Source organism: Oryctolagus cuniculus, chromosome 13 (genome assembly GCF_051225735.1).
Source record: "Oryctolagus cuniculus isolate XC-2025 breed Fujian yellow rabbit chromosome 13, ASM5122573v1, whole genome shotgun sequence".
NCBI classification, from domain to species: Eukaryota; Metazoa; Chordata; class Mammalia; order Lagomorpha; family Leporidae; genus Oryctolagus; species Oryctolagus cuniculus.
The window spans coordinates 79,864,148-79,879,169 of NC_142879.1; the positions used below are offsets into that span (position 1 = coordinate 79,864,148).

Below are 15,022 nucleotides of genomic sequence, written 5' to 3' on the forward strand. Positions count from 1 at the left end.
GGGTACAGTGGCAAGATTGTAGCCCAGAGCTTCACTTGTGTCTTCCTGGTGGGGGCAGAAGGGGCCAAATACTTAGGCCATCTTCTGCTGTTTTTCCCAGTTGATTAGCAGGGAGCTAGATCAGAAGTGGAGTAGCCAAGACACCAATTGGCACCCATGTGGGATGCTGGCATCACAGGCAATGGCTTTACCTGTTATGCTACAATGTCTACCCCTCAAACTTTCTATATTCTTTTCCCTCCCTCCCTCCCTTCATTCCCTTTTTTTGGATTTATTTATTTGAAAGAGTTACAGAGAAAATTGATCTTTCATCCCCTAGTTCAGTCCCCAGATGGGCATAATGATGGTGGCTGGACCAGGCCAAAGCTGATGGCTTCTTCCAGGTTTCCCATGTGAGTGGCAGGGACCCAACGACTTGGGCCATCTTCACTGATTTCTTAGGCCTTTAGCAGAGAGCTGGATCGGAAGTGAAACAATCAGGACTTGAACTGGTGCCGATATGCGTTGGCTGCATCACAGGCAGTAGTTTTACCTGCTATATCACAATGCCAGCCCCAAACTTCTGTATTTTTAAGTCCCAACTAGATTGTAAGCTCTCCAAGGCAGGTCTCATTTCTATTTTCCATTTGTTTTATTTCTTTTTTTATATTTCTTAAGCTAACATATAGTCCAGTAAGTGCATTTTTCCTGTTAAATTAATGAATATACTTAGGATTTGTTCCTTTGGTTGATGCGCCATAATTGCTCTGAGGTTTGGAAGAGATGGTGAAATTTTAATATGTAATCTGTGTAACTTATCTTGAATATGTTGACTTAACCATTAATTTTTGCTAAGGCATAGTAATATGGCAGAGAATTCTATGAAAAGCAAACATTATATTGTCTTTTTTTCTTTTCTTTTCATATGGAAGCCAAAGGAGAAACTATTTCACAGCTTGAATCACAAGTTTCATCAGATGGCCCAAAAGATGCTATTAATGTAAATACAGTTCAACCAGAAAATACCACGGTGGATCAGAAAGATCTTACTGAAAACTCCATTATGAACTATGATTCCCAGGCCCTAAATATGTTAGCTGACCTAGCATTACGATCTGCTACTTCTTCCACTCCATCAGCTGAGCCTAGAAACCTTCCCTGCACTGAATTGTTACAAAATGATGTTGTGCTCCCTAAAGAAAGTACTTTGCGAGGTACATCTGACCATGAATATCATAGGGGAATTAAAAGTCAGAAAGGTGGACTATTAGTTAAGCCATCCTCTGATAAGAAGAGTAATTCAGGGTCAGACTTAACTGTCAGCCAAGATGAAGAGAACTTGGTTTCTTGTAGTCAGGCCCCTGCTAAAGTCCAGTCAGCACTTACTGTGGAAACGTCAGCCCCTTCAGATGCAAGCCAAAACACTTTTGTTGCTGTGGAACATTCATATGCCCTACTCCTTGCAGAACACTCCAAGAAATATCTACACCAGAGAGGGATACCAGGTCCTGCCTTTGCCAAGAATGGGACAAAAGGCCCTGATGCAGGAACCCCAGTGGGAAAAGTCATGCCTTTTCGGCATCAGCAAAACATCTCCCCACTACAAAAGCTTTCTGAGGATCCACTGATAAAGCGCAAGAGCCGATTGATGTCTTCCAATCTTAAAAATGTTTATTACTCTCATAACGTATTTAGCTGTGATGGCTCCTTGAAGGTCACATTCAAATGTGAAGCAGAATATGCATTCAGCTTAGATAGCAAATATACAAATAATCCACTAGAAAAAACTGTTGTAAGAGCATTACATGGGTAAGTATGAGTGAAATATAATGCAAATGATGTAACTTTTCTGTTGAGATTAGTGTACTGAGACAAGAAACCTGTGAGAGACTTTGAGGAAAAAGAAGTGTTAGTGTTATGTTGTGTGTGAAAGTAGTTTGGTAGTGTGAGATAGAGATTATGTTTTACACTTAAGTTCATGAGGAAATATTCAAAACATTGGTCAGAGTAATAGGAACTGAGTGGTTTTATTTAGGGTTGTTCTATTAATCTTCCTTAAGAAGGGATTAAAGCAATAATAATAGGGTAGTTAACAGCCAGGCTTTGCAGTTTAGACCAATCTAGGTTTGAATCTAGGCTCTTCCAGTTTTATCACCTCTGTACTGTGGGCAAGTTATCTGCTTCTGGACAGTGCTTTTCAGTCTTCATTGTGTATGTGTATCATCCAAGGATTTCACTGAACTGCAGATTCTGGTGTAGTCTGTTTGGGATGAGGTCAAGAATCTACATTTCTAACAAATTTCCAGGTGATGTCAATGGAGGATGACAGTCTATGGGCAACACTCTTAAGAGTATGGGTTTCATAATGGTTATATCCTGAGGTGATTACATATATTAGGGTTTTGCACAGTGATTGGCCCATGACTGTTGGCAGTTAGCATTAGCTATATGGAATGACCCAATGGAATTTACAGTTAGATTTCTTCCCTTGCACCTATTCACATATACTTACATTCACATATATACTTAACCTTATAAGAATCATTTCCTTAGCTTTAATCCTGTTTAACTGCAGCCTAACAATGCAGCTTCCCTAAATCATTCCCACTCTATCTGCTTGCTTTAACCATTCAGAGGCAAGAAATGTTTTATATGTCATTTTGTAGTTTTGTGATATTAACTGTAATCTAAAACAGTATATACAATTCTGCTAAATTGCCCAGATATTCTAATTTTTAGACTTTTTCAATGATTAGAAGACAAAAATAAGAAGTATTTTCTATTTGTGTTATAGTAAATTAGCAAGAATTAGGAAAACCAAGGCAATAAGGATTTGGGTAGTTGCTTTGAAAGCATTATTCATATCTTAAGTATATCATGTCCAGCAAAAGTTTGTGTTACAGAAAAGCAAATGCTGGTCTAGGATTTGGGAGATCCATGTTCAGACGATGGTGATACAGGTTTCACGGTCTGAAAGAAGTCACCTACATGTTTTGATTTCAATTCTATTCTCTGTAAATGAGTGGGTTAGAGTTATTTGCAAATTTCATATTCATGTTTAAATTTTAAAATAAAAATGCAAAACTGAAGTTAATAGTAGAGACTTTTATGATAAGCAACCAAAAGAACTATTTTTAGTGATTTTTGTGTGTTTCTTTAAAATCTCAGGCCCTGGAACACTGATTTGCCTGATAATGTGGAGGAAGTGAAGCTTTTACTGCATATGTGGGTAGCTCTGTTTTATAGCAATCAGAACAAAGTCATAAGATCATCCCGAAAAGTGGTAGAACACAGCAACCCAGCAAAATATGTGTCTATAAATAGTACATTAGAATCTTTTGAACTCAGTGAAATTGAGGAGTTCCCCAAAGTGGAAAGATGTTCTGCAGACCCTCTTTTGGAAACAAAAGAAACTTCCAAAGGTTATGCTACTGAAGTATCCTTCCCTGACCATAACTGCTTGCTTCCTTTCATTAAATCACCTCCTGTCAAAGGCTTGGAACTCTGTGTACAGAATGAACAGAAAGAAATTTTTGCAGGAAAGTGTCATCTAGATACTTCAGAAAGCCAGAATTTCATCTATTCGTGCAATAGTGAGGTAAGACTGAATACTGTAAATGCTGGCATTACTTTTGCAGACATTTTCAGTTTTTTGTATATAAAGTCACATTCAAAACAAGGTATTGTTTACTTCAGAAAGGTGAATTCTTTAGGTATACAAGGATTATTGGACCAAAAACTTGATTTTCTTTAAGTGTCACTCAGTTCTCTGCAGGTGGATCTTATCTGTCATCCTGATGGAAATAAACAGTAGGAAAAAATCATAGGTTAAATATTTTGGAAGCTCACCATAATTGTGTTATTAGTTTTATCATTTGGAACAGATTGTTTATTCTCTCTCAACTTATTTTCTAAATTTTTTAAAAAAGATATATTTATTTGAAAGGCAGAGTGACAGGGAGGGAGAAATAGATCTGTATGCTGGTTCACTTCCCAAACTGATGCAACAACAAGGTCTGGATCAGGCTTAAGCCAGGAGCCAGGAACTCTACTGTTTTTAACTGATTTTCAGCCACACCAGATAATCCAGATATTAACTGCAACAAGTCAAAAAGTTGTAACAAAATTCTAAGTAAATGAATTGACAAAATGCCTATCATTTTATGCTTTCAGTATGGATTTATTCTAGAATAAATTAGCATGGATTTAGATAGCACCTATGATGCCTGTCTTAACATTGGGTAAGCAATAATTCTAAACCTGGGGTTACTCATTCCATTTATGAGCCTTAGAGGGCTTGCAAAATGAGCAGGATCATTATCAAAGTTAAGATTTCGGGAGCATACATGCCAGATGGTGTCCTAAGCCCTTTAATAACAGTAACTCAATTCTCAAACCAATGAGGTAAGGACTGTTATTCTCCACATTCTGTAGATAAGCAAACTGTGGCATAGAGAAGCAAGGAAATTGTTGAAAATCATGCAGTAAATTCTCAAGACTCAAATCTAGGCAGCTTAGATGTTTGTCAATGTCAGATTCAGTGTATGTGGGTACATATATAAGGAGTCTTCAAAAATTCATGGAGAGAGCATTTTTTGAAAGAACTATACATGAATTTTAATTGTTTTTGCACCAAAATAAACTTTTCTCATTTTTGAAGTACCTCTGTAAAGATGCATATTTTTGTGTTTATGTATATTGTAGTCATATATGTGCTTTTTCCCCCCGAAGATGGAGTTCAGAAAGTTCATCTGATTGTTTAAAAGGTACATAAAAAACAATTAAGAATTACCACCTTAGCATAAGAAAATGTAATTTAGTCAGGCAAATTTTGATTACTATCCAAATAAATACTTCTTATATATATATATATATTATATGATTTATTTATTTATTTGAAAGAGTTAGAGTGAGCTTCCATCCACCAGTTTACTCCTCAGATGGCTGCTACTGCCACGGTTGGACCAGCCTGAAGCCAGAAGCTTTATCTGGGTCTCCCAATGGATGGCAGGGGTCAAACATTTGAGCCATTTTCTGCTGCTTTTCCCAGGCCATTGGCAGGGAGCTGGATTGGAAGTGGAACAGCTGGGACACTAATCAATGCCTGTATAGGATACTAGTGTTACAGATGGCAGCTGTTTTTTGCAGATGGCATTGCCCCATACACGTAATAGTTTCTTAAAGTACCTTTTGGGGGCTGGTGCTGTGGCTTAGCAGGTAAAGCCACCATCTGCGGTGTCGGCATCCCATATGGCTGCTGGTTCGAGTCCCAGTTGCTGTACTTACAATTCAGCCCTCTGCTGTGGCCTTGAGAAAGCAGTGGAAAATGGCGCAAGTCCTTGTGCCCTTGCACCCATATGGAAGACCTCAAGGAAGCTCTTGGCTCCTAGCTTCGGATTGGCACAACTGTGGCCATTGCGACCATCTGGAGAGTGAACCAGCAGGTGGAAGACCTCTCTCTTTCTCCCTGCCGCTGTTTCTCTGTAACTCTGCCTTTCAAATAAATAAATTTTAAAAACAGTACCTTTTGCTTCTTGTAATATTTAATGGTAATGTAACTACCTATCATCATACTATTCTTAGGAATGATTTTTGGCAAACATGAAAATACAGCATAAAGAACTATAAAATGGAATATTAAAATTAGTGATTACTAACAATCTTTCTAGCATTTATACAGGTCAAGTCTGACCCAAAGTGCTTAGGACAAGTGTTGCAGATTTTGGATATTTGTGTAGACTTCACCAGTTAAGCATCCCTAATGTAAAATCTAAAATGCTGTACAATTCAAAAATTTGAATTCAGTACCCAAAGTATTTCAGTTTGGATTCAGATTAGTAATGCTCACTCTATAGTTGAAAGTTTTTCCATCATCTTTTAGTTATAGTGCCTGCAGTTGAAAAGATGCACAGATTTGTTGTATATGCCATTCACTTCCTCAACAAGTGATCACCTTGGGATATGAAGGGGGTTCCAGACAGGTACCAGAAATCAGTGGCATTTTGTTGTACTCATATGCTGAATTGAGTTCTTTATAATATTAGACTTTATTTTAGAAATATCACACTGTATCTGAAGTAAAAAATAGATCCAGGCAGGCATTTGACCTGTTGGTAAGCTGCCACTTGGAAAGCCCACATACATATCAAAGATCCTGAGCTTGAGTACTGCCTCCACTCCCAGTTCAAACTTAATATACATCCTGGGAGGCAGCAGGTAATGGCTCAAGTAGTTGAGTTCCTTCTACCCTACCCACATGGTTTGAGTTTCCAGCTCCTGGTTTCAGCTTGACCTAGGTCTGGCCGTTGTAGGCATTTGAGAAATGAACCAGTGCATAGGAGCTCACTTGCTCTCTCTGCCCCCCCCCCATAAATAAGTAAATACATTTAAAAATAATTTTTAAATATAAATATATCACGATTGTCATGTTGGCATTTCACTAAGACCATGAGGTGGCCAAATATTATCAGCCATAGCTGGGTTGGGGGAATAGCACAGGAATATTCTCAGAAAAATTCCTGCCATCAAGACTTTTCTAATGTTTTGTCTACATAAAACCTCATCTCAGGCCCACCCTGCTGCCTAATTAAGTTAATGTTTCTTTGGTTAAGACAGAAAGGGTTTTAGAGAGATTTGAGGCTAATGTGCACCCTGGGAGGCAATGAATGATGGTTCAAGTGCTTGGGTCCTTACCACCCATATGGGAGACCCAGATGGAGTTCCTGGCTCCTACCCTGCCCAGCCCTAGCTGTTGTAGACATTTGGGAATGAACCAGTAGATGGATGATCGCTCTTGCTCTGTCACTGTGCCTTTCAAATAAATAAAAGTAAACTTTTTTTAAAAAAAGATAGAGATTTGAAACCCAGATCCTGACTTGCCAGCATGCTTCAAGATACAGTAGGTAATCTGTAAGCATAAAATTCCAAACATTAGAGGCATAATCTGTGTAATCTCCCCATTTTACCATATTCTGGAAAAGACAATACTTGAGACTTTCAACAAAACAAAACAGCCTGTCCATAAGGTTATTAGAATTGTCCTCCGGTAGTTCTGCCAATATTTAACCTATCTTGTTATTGTTTAATCCAGTCCCTTTATTTTAGGAATGCAAACCACATTGATAAGTTTTCTGTTGATCTGTGGAATAAGAAGTATTAAAACAAGAAAGAATTCTGTCCAGTTTTAAGTAAAAAGGATAGCTATGGGAGAAGGGACCTTAATTTATCTGAATTATTGTATTCTCAGTTGTAGTTAATTTATAGTGTTGCCTCATGGGACAGTTTGAAATGATGGTGTATTTATAGTCTTAACTCATTTATTTGATTTTTTTTATCATTTCAGGTAATTGGGGAAAAAACTAAACAAGAATCATCAGCTAAATCGGAGACTTCTAAACTTATGCTTTCTGATATTGGAAATGCCCAAATTAATGGACTTTCTGTTCCTAGTAAAGATAAAACCTTTCAGCAACTTGATAGCACAACATTGGTTCCTTACAATGATACTGTCACACAAGTCCCATTCACCACAACTTACAGTGAGACCAGCAATCAGTCAGTGATGTGTCAAAAGTCTGTGTGCAGCACCCTTGAAAGCAAAGTTGATATTTTTCATGCACAAATGCAAACAAACACAGGTGCTTTACAGGACCATATCCATCGTAGAAGCCCCATAAGCAATGAATGGCAGCCTTCCTTGGAGAGGACAGATGATACGGGGTATGTAATGATTAATCTGGAACCGGTTACTCTTACATTTGACAAAAATGCCTATGTACCAGTACAGACAGAAGTTGTAAATAGAGGTGATAAACCAGTTACCTTTAATACAGAGTTGATTAAGCAAGTATCACCTACTACAAGTATTGGACATCCTGTATCCACAGTAGAGAAGTCACAAATACAAAGTCTTGGGGGCATTCCACCTCTAGCAATGTCAGGACAGAAAGGTGCTAATTACCTTTCTGCCTCTTTAGTAACTAATGGAACACTTGCTGAAGAAACATATTCCTTACAGAAAGAGATACCTCTTACAATCTCATCACCATCTGATAATGCAGTGGTAATGAAGACGTTGTTAGGTAAAGGTTCTAGTTATCCATTAGCTGATGATAAAATGAAACAGTCTCAAGAACTTTTTATGCAGACTCAGAATCTCTTTAGCATATGTTCAGAAGAGATAGTAGAGCCATCACAGGTTGAAGTAGTCTCACCATCAGCCTCTATCACCTTGGAGAAAAAGTATTCACTTAACTGCATTCCATCAAAAATCAATACATCAGATGACTCTTTTGAACTAAGAAAGAATGACAAGAGTGGTATAAACAATGAAAATATGCATTTTGAATCATTTAATTCAATATTTGCCACTAAACAAACCAGCCTGTCTCCAAATAGAGAAGAAGTTAGTGTAGAGTTATCAGAGGAGGATTCTGATATTGACTTAACTCTAACAATATCTCCACCTTCAAGTCCCAGAAAAGAAATGCCATCTGATGAAAATGAGCAACTTGAGGATGTCCCATTATCAAATATAGAACTTCAGGATGTAGTTGAAGAAATAGCTGAGCCAGAAGAGGTGACCCTCATGGAAAACAGACCAGTGAATTCAGTGTATCCTGCAATGTCAAAAAAACTATTAGAAAATAAAGAGAAGAAAAGTGATAATTTACAACCAGTTACTTTAATACTTTCTAAAGAAAATTGTACCCTTGAAATTGCAGAGGAAGTTATTACCTCTGACTTTCGCTTTGATTCTCTTATTGAGGAAGTGTCACCAGCTTCTAGTCCTGACCCTCCAGTATCAATTGAAGAAACACGACCAACTCAGACTGTGTCACCATGTAGTTTAATACTTTATGGTACACAGTGTGAGAAAAGTAACAAATTCTCCCAGATTGTGTCAGGAGATTTAGCCATAACAGAAAAAGAAAATTCTTTAATTGGGCCTAACTATACTGAAAGACAAGGTAATTTCACTCAGGTACAACAAATTCAACTGTCTGCTGATACTCCTCAAGCATTAAACAATCATCCAGGAAGAAAAGATAGACTAGCACTTCCTGGTAAAGTAACAGAGGAAATTGTCCCAACTGAGCAAGATGAGGGTTTATCTTTCTCAGAGGAGGTACAGTGCTATGATACAAAGTTAAACCAGCCTGCCTCAACTGGCCAAAATGAAGGTAATGTCAAGCCTTCCCTTGAAAAACTGGTAAAATCGGGAAATTCATTGCAACCAATTAGCATAGAGAACAGACATTTGGACTTAAAACATCTTGTCTTGGAGTCCAGTGAACCTCCATTTAGTCCTAGAAAGATTAATGAAAATAAGTCTTTGGCTGACACATTAGTTTCTACAGCTACTCTAAGTGATATAATGAATATGCCAATAAAACAGCAGACTAGCCCTAAAAGCATTAAGAAAAATTTCTTTCACAGTGATTTGAAAACAGAGTATGGCAGTTCAAGTAAGGCCAATCTGTTGAACTCTGACTCCATTGATGGAACTGATGCTGTGCACCTAGAGATCCCAAAGCTTGGTCCTCCCTCTGATGGTACTACATTAACTCACTATGCATTACCAGTTAGTGTAGAGCCAGGGTTTCGAACACAGGAAATATCTGTAGTCAGAATGGCCAGTTTGCTTAATAGTGAAACTGAAGCTGAGTTACATGAAGAAAACACAGATCTACATGTTGCCAGCCCTCAGTCTGACAGCACATCCACAAAAAATGAACAAAAAATCTGCATGCTGCAGAATACATCATGGGAAACAAAAGAGCTGTTGAATGGTGAACTTTTCCCCAAAGATGCTGGTCCTTACCAAAAAACAGCAGATACCAGTAAAGATATCAATAAAGAGCCTTCTGCTTTCTCTATTCCAAAATCCTTTGACTCTCTTGTTTGTGAAATCTCTAAAGAGCATGTGGAAAGTAACAGCACTACTGAGGGGTGCAGGGCTGAGGCTGATTCTGAAACCCTAGACAGAGACAGACAGAGCAGTGTGAATTCTGACATATACTATGAGGCACTTTCTGAAGACCATGATGAATTAGATGTGGAGGATTCTTACACTTTGAGTGGTAGTCATACCAGGAAAAAAGATGCTACAAAAGGTGGTTTTGACACTTTTATGAAGGTAAACAATAATGATAATGAAGGTTGGAGCTACTTTAACAAAGTTCCAGAGCTGGAAACCAGCATTCCACCCAGAAGCTGGGCTATTAGTTTAAATAAAGAAGATAAATGTGTGCCATGCTATATCCAAATCCGAGATCTCCATGGTATTCCCAGAACTTACCCTAACTTTACTATAACAAAAGAGCTCAAAAATACCACAGGAACTTTGCATAGCCCGAGGAGGCAGCCAGGCTTGACAGCACACTGTGGTTTGCCCAGCATCTGGAGACACAGGTGGCATGTGCCAGATGACCTCACCCAGAACACCTTAGACCTGGAGTATCTGCGTTTTGCTCATAAGCTAAAACAGATAGTAAAGAATGGGGATTCTCAGCGTTCTACTCCCACCAGTATCTTTCCAAAGGAATCACCTACCCAGATTGTGAATGGAACATTATCCTTGACAAATGTGTCTGAGGTTCCAATTCTACGTCCTACATCCAAGAACAGAAGTCCCCTTCTGGTAACAATTGTACATTCAGATGCCAGACAACAGAGTCAGCCCCTGAGAGGCCGCTCACCCAGAAATCTTGACAGCTCTCTTCCTTGGAAGGAAAGAAGTAGTTACAGTAGAAATCTTACAAATTCTCAAAGAAATCAGACTGTTTCATTTCACCTCAACAAACTGAAGTACAACAGTGCTTTGAAAGAATCCCGGAATGATATCTCTCTTATTCTCAATGAATATGCTGAATTCAATAAATTAGTGATGAATAACAATCCAGTAGTTTTCCAAGATAAAGATTTAAATGCTGATTCTGGAGAAACCACACCTCAAGAGATGTGTACATCTTCCCCAAGACGGTCAGCCTCATTTGAAGATATGATTACAGACTTGTGTACCAGTTTACATGTCAAACTGAAAAGTGTTGTGAAAGAAGCTTGTAAGAGTACCTTCCTATTCTACCTTGTTGAAACAGAAGACAAATCATTTTCTTTAAGAACAAAGGTAAAGTACCCCTTTGTTTTCTTATAATTTTTGTTGCCTTTTAATTCTAGTGTTATAAGTAATAAATTTAATAATCCTGGCTTCAGAAAGAAATTAGGGTGTGAAGTGGTATTTAGGTTTCACCTCTCAATATTTATTTGCATATCAAAGATTGTTTTCCTATAAGGATCTGCCATTTGTTCTCTGAAGATTTGTATGTTTCAGTAGTACAGTGACTAATTTTCACAAAAAGTTATGAATGTTTCAAACATATTTCCAGTGCTAACATACAGAATCTTCAAAGGCTATTATTGCCAATTTCCTCTCTTAGGGTATATTATTGAGGGGACCTCTTTTGGTTTTAGTTGTGGGTTTTTTTTTTTTTTATAATGTTAGGATAACTGATATTCTGGTTAGTACATGGCTCTTAAATTTAAGTGACATAACCATGGTGATTTCTGACTTTGGAGGAGCTAGAATGTCTTTATTCATAACTGGCTTTCTCATTTTATCCTCTCAGAATTTATTTTTCTTTTATATTCCATATAAACAGTGTTCTTTCTTAAAACAATTAAATTTACCTAAAGGTTTCAGAATACCCTGATCTAGTTACCCCAGTATTGGTATTTCTGAGCCATTTCAATATATGAACTTTCCATATTTTCAGTCTTGAATAGTTCTTTTGTTATTTCTTATCTTTTTTGACCTTGACAGTTTTGAAGACTACAGGCTAGTTATTTGACAGAATTTCCTTCAGTTTGTGTTCATGTGTTATTTTCTCATAATTAATACATTTTGGGCAAGAATATCCAGATATGCTCCTTTTGGTACATGACACCAGGAGACCATTGTTGTCAGTTTGTCCCCTTCCTGACTTTTCACTTGGTTAAGATGATCTTTGTCAGGATTCTCCAATGTGGTTATTTAATAAGCATGCTGTAGTAAAATGTGGGTAATATTTGAGAATGTAAATAAAAATCTAATTCCCTGTCAGACTTTCATGCACAAGATTTATAAATATTTATTGATATTTCTTTCCTGATCATTAATTATTATGATTGCCAAATGGTTATATTATTTGATGATTCCTTCTGAATTTATTAGCATTCTGCAATAGAGCTTTCCCTTCTCTTCCATTTATTTACTTAATTATTTGCTTCTATATATCAGTGTGGACCATGGTCCATATTATACTCAGAGGTTACTGTAACATTCAGATACTGTAACACTCAGAGGATTACTGTAACACTCCTCCTAGACCCAAGCATTGAGAGTCCTTTTAAGCCAGCTTCTGTGTCCTTTTAAGTGATCCCCATAATTCATTGGTAACTTTATTATTTTATGGTGCAAAAAATGATGTTCCAGGCTTGTCTCATATTTTCCCTGCCCAAGTCTTGAAATCAGTCATTTTTTCAAAAAACCATGTTGTTTTTAGTGAAAGAGCATTTAGAATAAAGATCTAGGCAGTGCATGAACTCATTGCCTTGAGTTGTTACTGCTTCAAGGTCTTCTCAGTGCTGTTAAATGTAAGAAATGAACATGGAAATTCATATCCCCAGTTCTAATCCTAGCACCAAGGTTGTACTGACATTCCTTTCCATGGCTGGAGCTCCTTTATCTGAGAAGGCTGGCTCCTTCTGTCCTGCATGTATTGACTTGTTGCAGACCCATTTGCCTCATGTCATCAGACCTATCTGGGGCATTTATCAAGAGCTATTTTTCCAAATATGCCACAAATATGCTAGCTGCCTTTCCCTCACCCTTGCAGCAGAAATTTGTGTTCAGACAACAGCAGTCCTGTCCAGTATATATTTTAGAGTCCTCCAGCATGGCTGGAACAAAGAGTTTGCTGTCAAGCGATGAGTTTGGAAACATCAGAAGGGACCTTGTTAAGAAGGGTCTCATTAATTACACTAGGTATTTAGAGTTTATCCTGAAGTGACTAAAGAGCCCTGAAAAGTATTTTAACATGAGTAACAACTTTTGATCAAATGGATAACTGGTTGAAGAAATTTAAGATAACAAGTCTTAACTTAAAGCTACCTATTGTTACTAGAGTCACAATAACTTCTGTAAGGTGACTCATATTTGGTGCCATTTAAGTATGACATTAAATGACTTGATTTACCCCCCCCCCCCCAATTTGTGGAATCTGTTCTAGCATAACTGATATTTTTTTTCTCCTGCTGAAGATCCCTTTGTTCTTCAGAATCCTTACTAAATGGTTGCAGGATTTGTTTTTTTTTGTTGTTGTTGTTTGTTTTGTTTTTTTTTCATTTCTCCATACCCTTCATCTTTGATCTGAATTCCATGCCATTTTGGTAAGTTGTAGTTGAAAAGACAAAGCATTGAATGGCTTTCAAGTCTTTCTGAAGGCTTTTGGTCTGCAAAAGCAATTTGGAGATTATTTTTAAAAAATTTTTACCATGAATTAAATTTAATTTTAATTTGGTTAATGATAATCCTATACCCTACTGTGCTACAATGAGCACTCAGCCATGTTTCTGTTTTGCCACAGTGAACAAAATTCTTGTTTTCTTTTTTGCTTCCATATTCTCAAAAGCAGCAGTTGCTGAACAACAGACCCATTCCACTCACATGCACTGCCAGTCGTGGCGGCCATTGGAGGGTGAACCAACGGCAAAGGAAGACCTTTCTGTCTCTCTCTCACTGTCCACTCTGCCTGTTAAAAAGAAAAAAAAAAAAAGAAAGAAAATATGGGATGCATCCCCTGAAAAAGAGATGTATTACAGGCCTGTAAAGGAGATGAGGGAGGGGGAAAAAAACCCAAAAAATTCATATCCATCTCCGCATTCAGAAAGAGGTTTGAGAATTGACAGAGCTAGGGAAAATGGAACATATCTGAGAAAACTATGTGGTGGAATATAGCACAGAGGAAAGGGATGTGGGAAGCCCTTTGAGCATGCATATTAAAAAATTGTGTTTTTGCATGCATAACATGTTCAAAGATAGTTGAAATATTACATGAATTTTGTCACTTAACACTGTAATGGATAGTAAGGTGACTCTAGTCTGAGTTCATCTTTGTAGGCTCTAATCGCAATTTTGGCTGTAGCCAATTATTTTTTTTTCAGGGACTTCAAAAAGATACCTGTCCTTTTTTTGGGGAGACCTGAAAAAGAGATTTTTTTTTTAAGTAAACTATTATGGGATAGCAAGTTACTATGCAGCAGTCAGGCAAATGAATATTATGAGCTGTTAGCATGTTGGGAGCTTAAAGAAAGTTTATCATTGAAGAGGGGGAAGGGGAATCCTTTATTGTCTACAGCTTCCCAATAATCTTTGTTCTTGCCCCCTTCCCATAGCAGGTGATCCTAATTTTCATGTACAAGACATAGTAATGCTAAGTTTTATTTGTAGTAGGAGTACTACTAGGTATCATGCTATTTTCTGTAGTGAATGTACTGATCATGCTACTACTTTACCATGTGGCTATGAATCACAATAATTGATAACAAATCCTGTGCAAAGGTAAAATTAAGTGAGAAAGTGAACATATTCTAAAATAAACTTGAGAACAATGTATTATTAAGGACAAATTTTTTTTTTTTTTTTTTTTTGACAGGCTGAGTGGACAGTGAGAGACAGAGAGAAAGGTCTTCCTTTTACCGTTGGCTCATCCTCTGATGGCTGCTGCGGCCAGCGCACCGCGCTGATCCAAAGCCAGGAGCCAGGTGTTTCTCCTGGTCTCCCATGCGGGTGCAGGGCCCAAGCACTAGGGCCATCCTCCACTGCACTCCCGGGCCACAGCAGAGAGCTTGGCCTGGGAAAAGGGGCAACCGGGACAGAATCCGGCGCCCCAACCGGGACTGGAACCTGGTGTGCCAGCGCCGCAGGCGGAGGAGTAGCCTGTTGAGCCGCGGCGCCGGCCAAGGACAAAATGTTTTTAAAGGCTTAGAAATACACCCCAACTAT

The 15,022-nt window shown here is 37.9% G+C and overlaps 1 protein-coding gene across 30 annotated transcripts in view; it reads left to right on the top strand.

The window, feature by feature from the left end:
• TASOR2 (transcription activation suppressor family member 2) overlaps positions 1 to 15,022 on the top strand; it is an 85,210-nt gene that overhangs the window by 62,084 nt on the left and 8,104 nt on the right. For all 30 annotated transcript variants that reach the window (XM_089312399.1, XM_070055824.2, XM_089312397.1 and 27 more), the window contains 3 exons: positions 912 to 1,788; positions 3,148 to 3,577; positions 7,322 to 11,107. In XM_089312399.1, the coding sequence (XP_089168525.1) occupies positions 912 to 1,788; positions 3,148 to 3,577; positions 7,322 to 11,107 (5,093 nt within the window). The remainder of the gene's footprint in view (positions 1 to 911; positions 1,789 to 3,147; positions 3,578 to 7,321; positions 11,108 to 15,022) is intronic.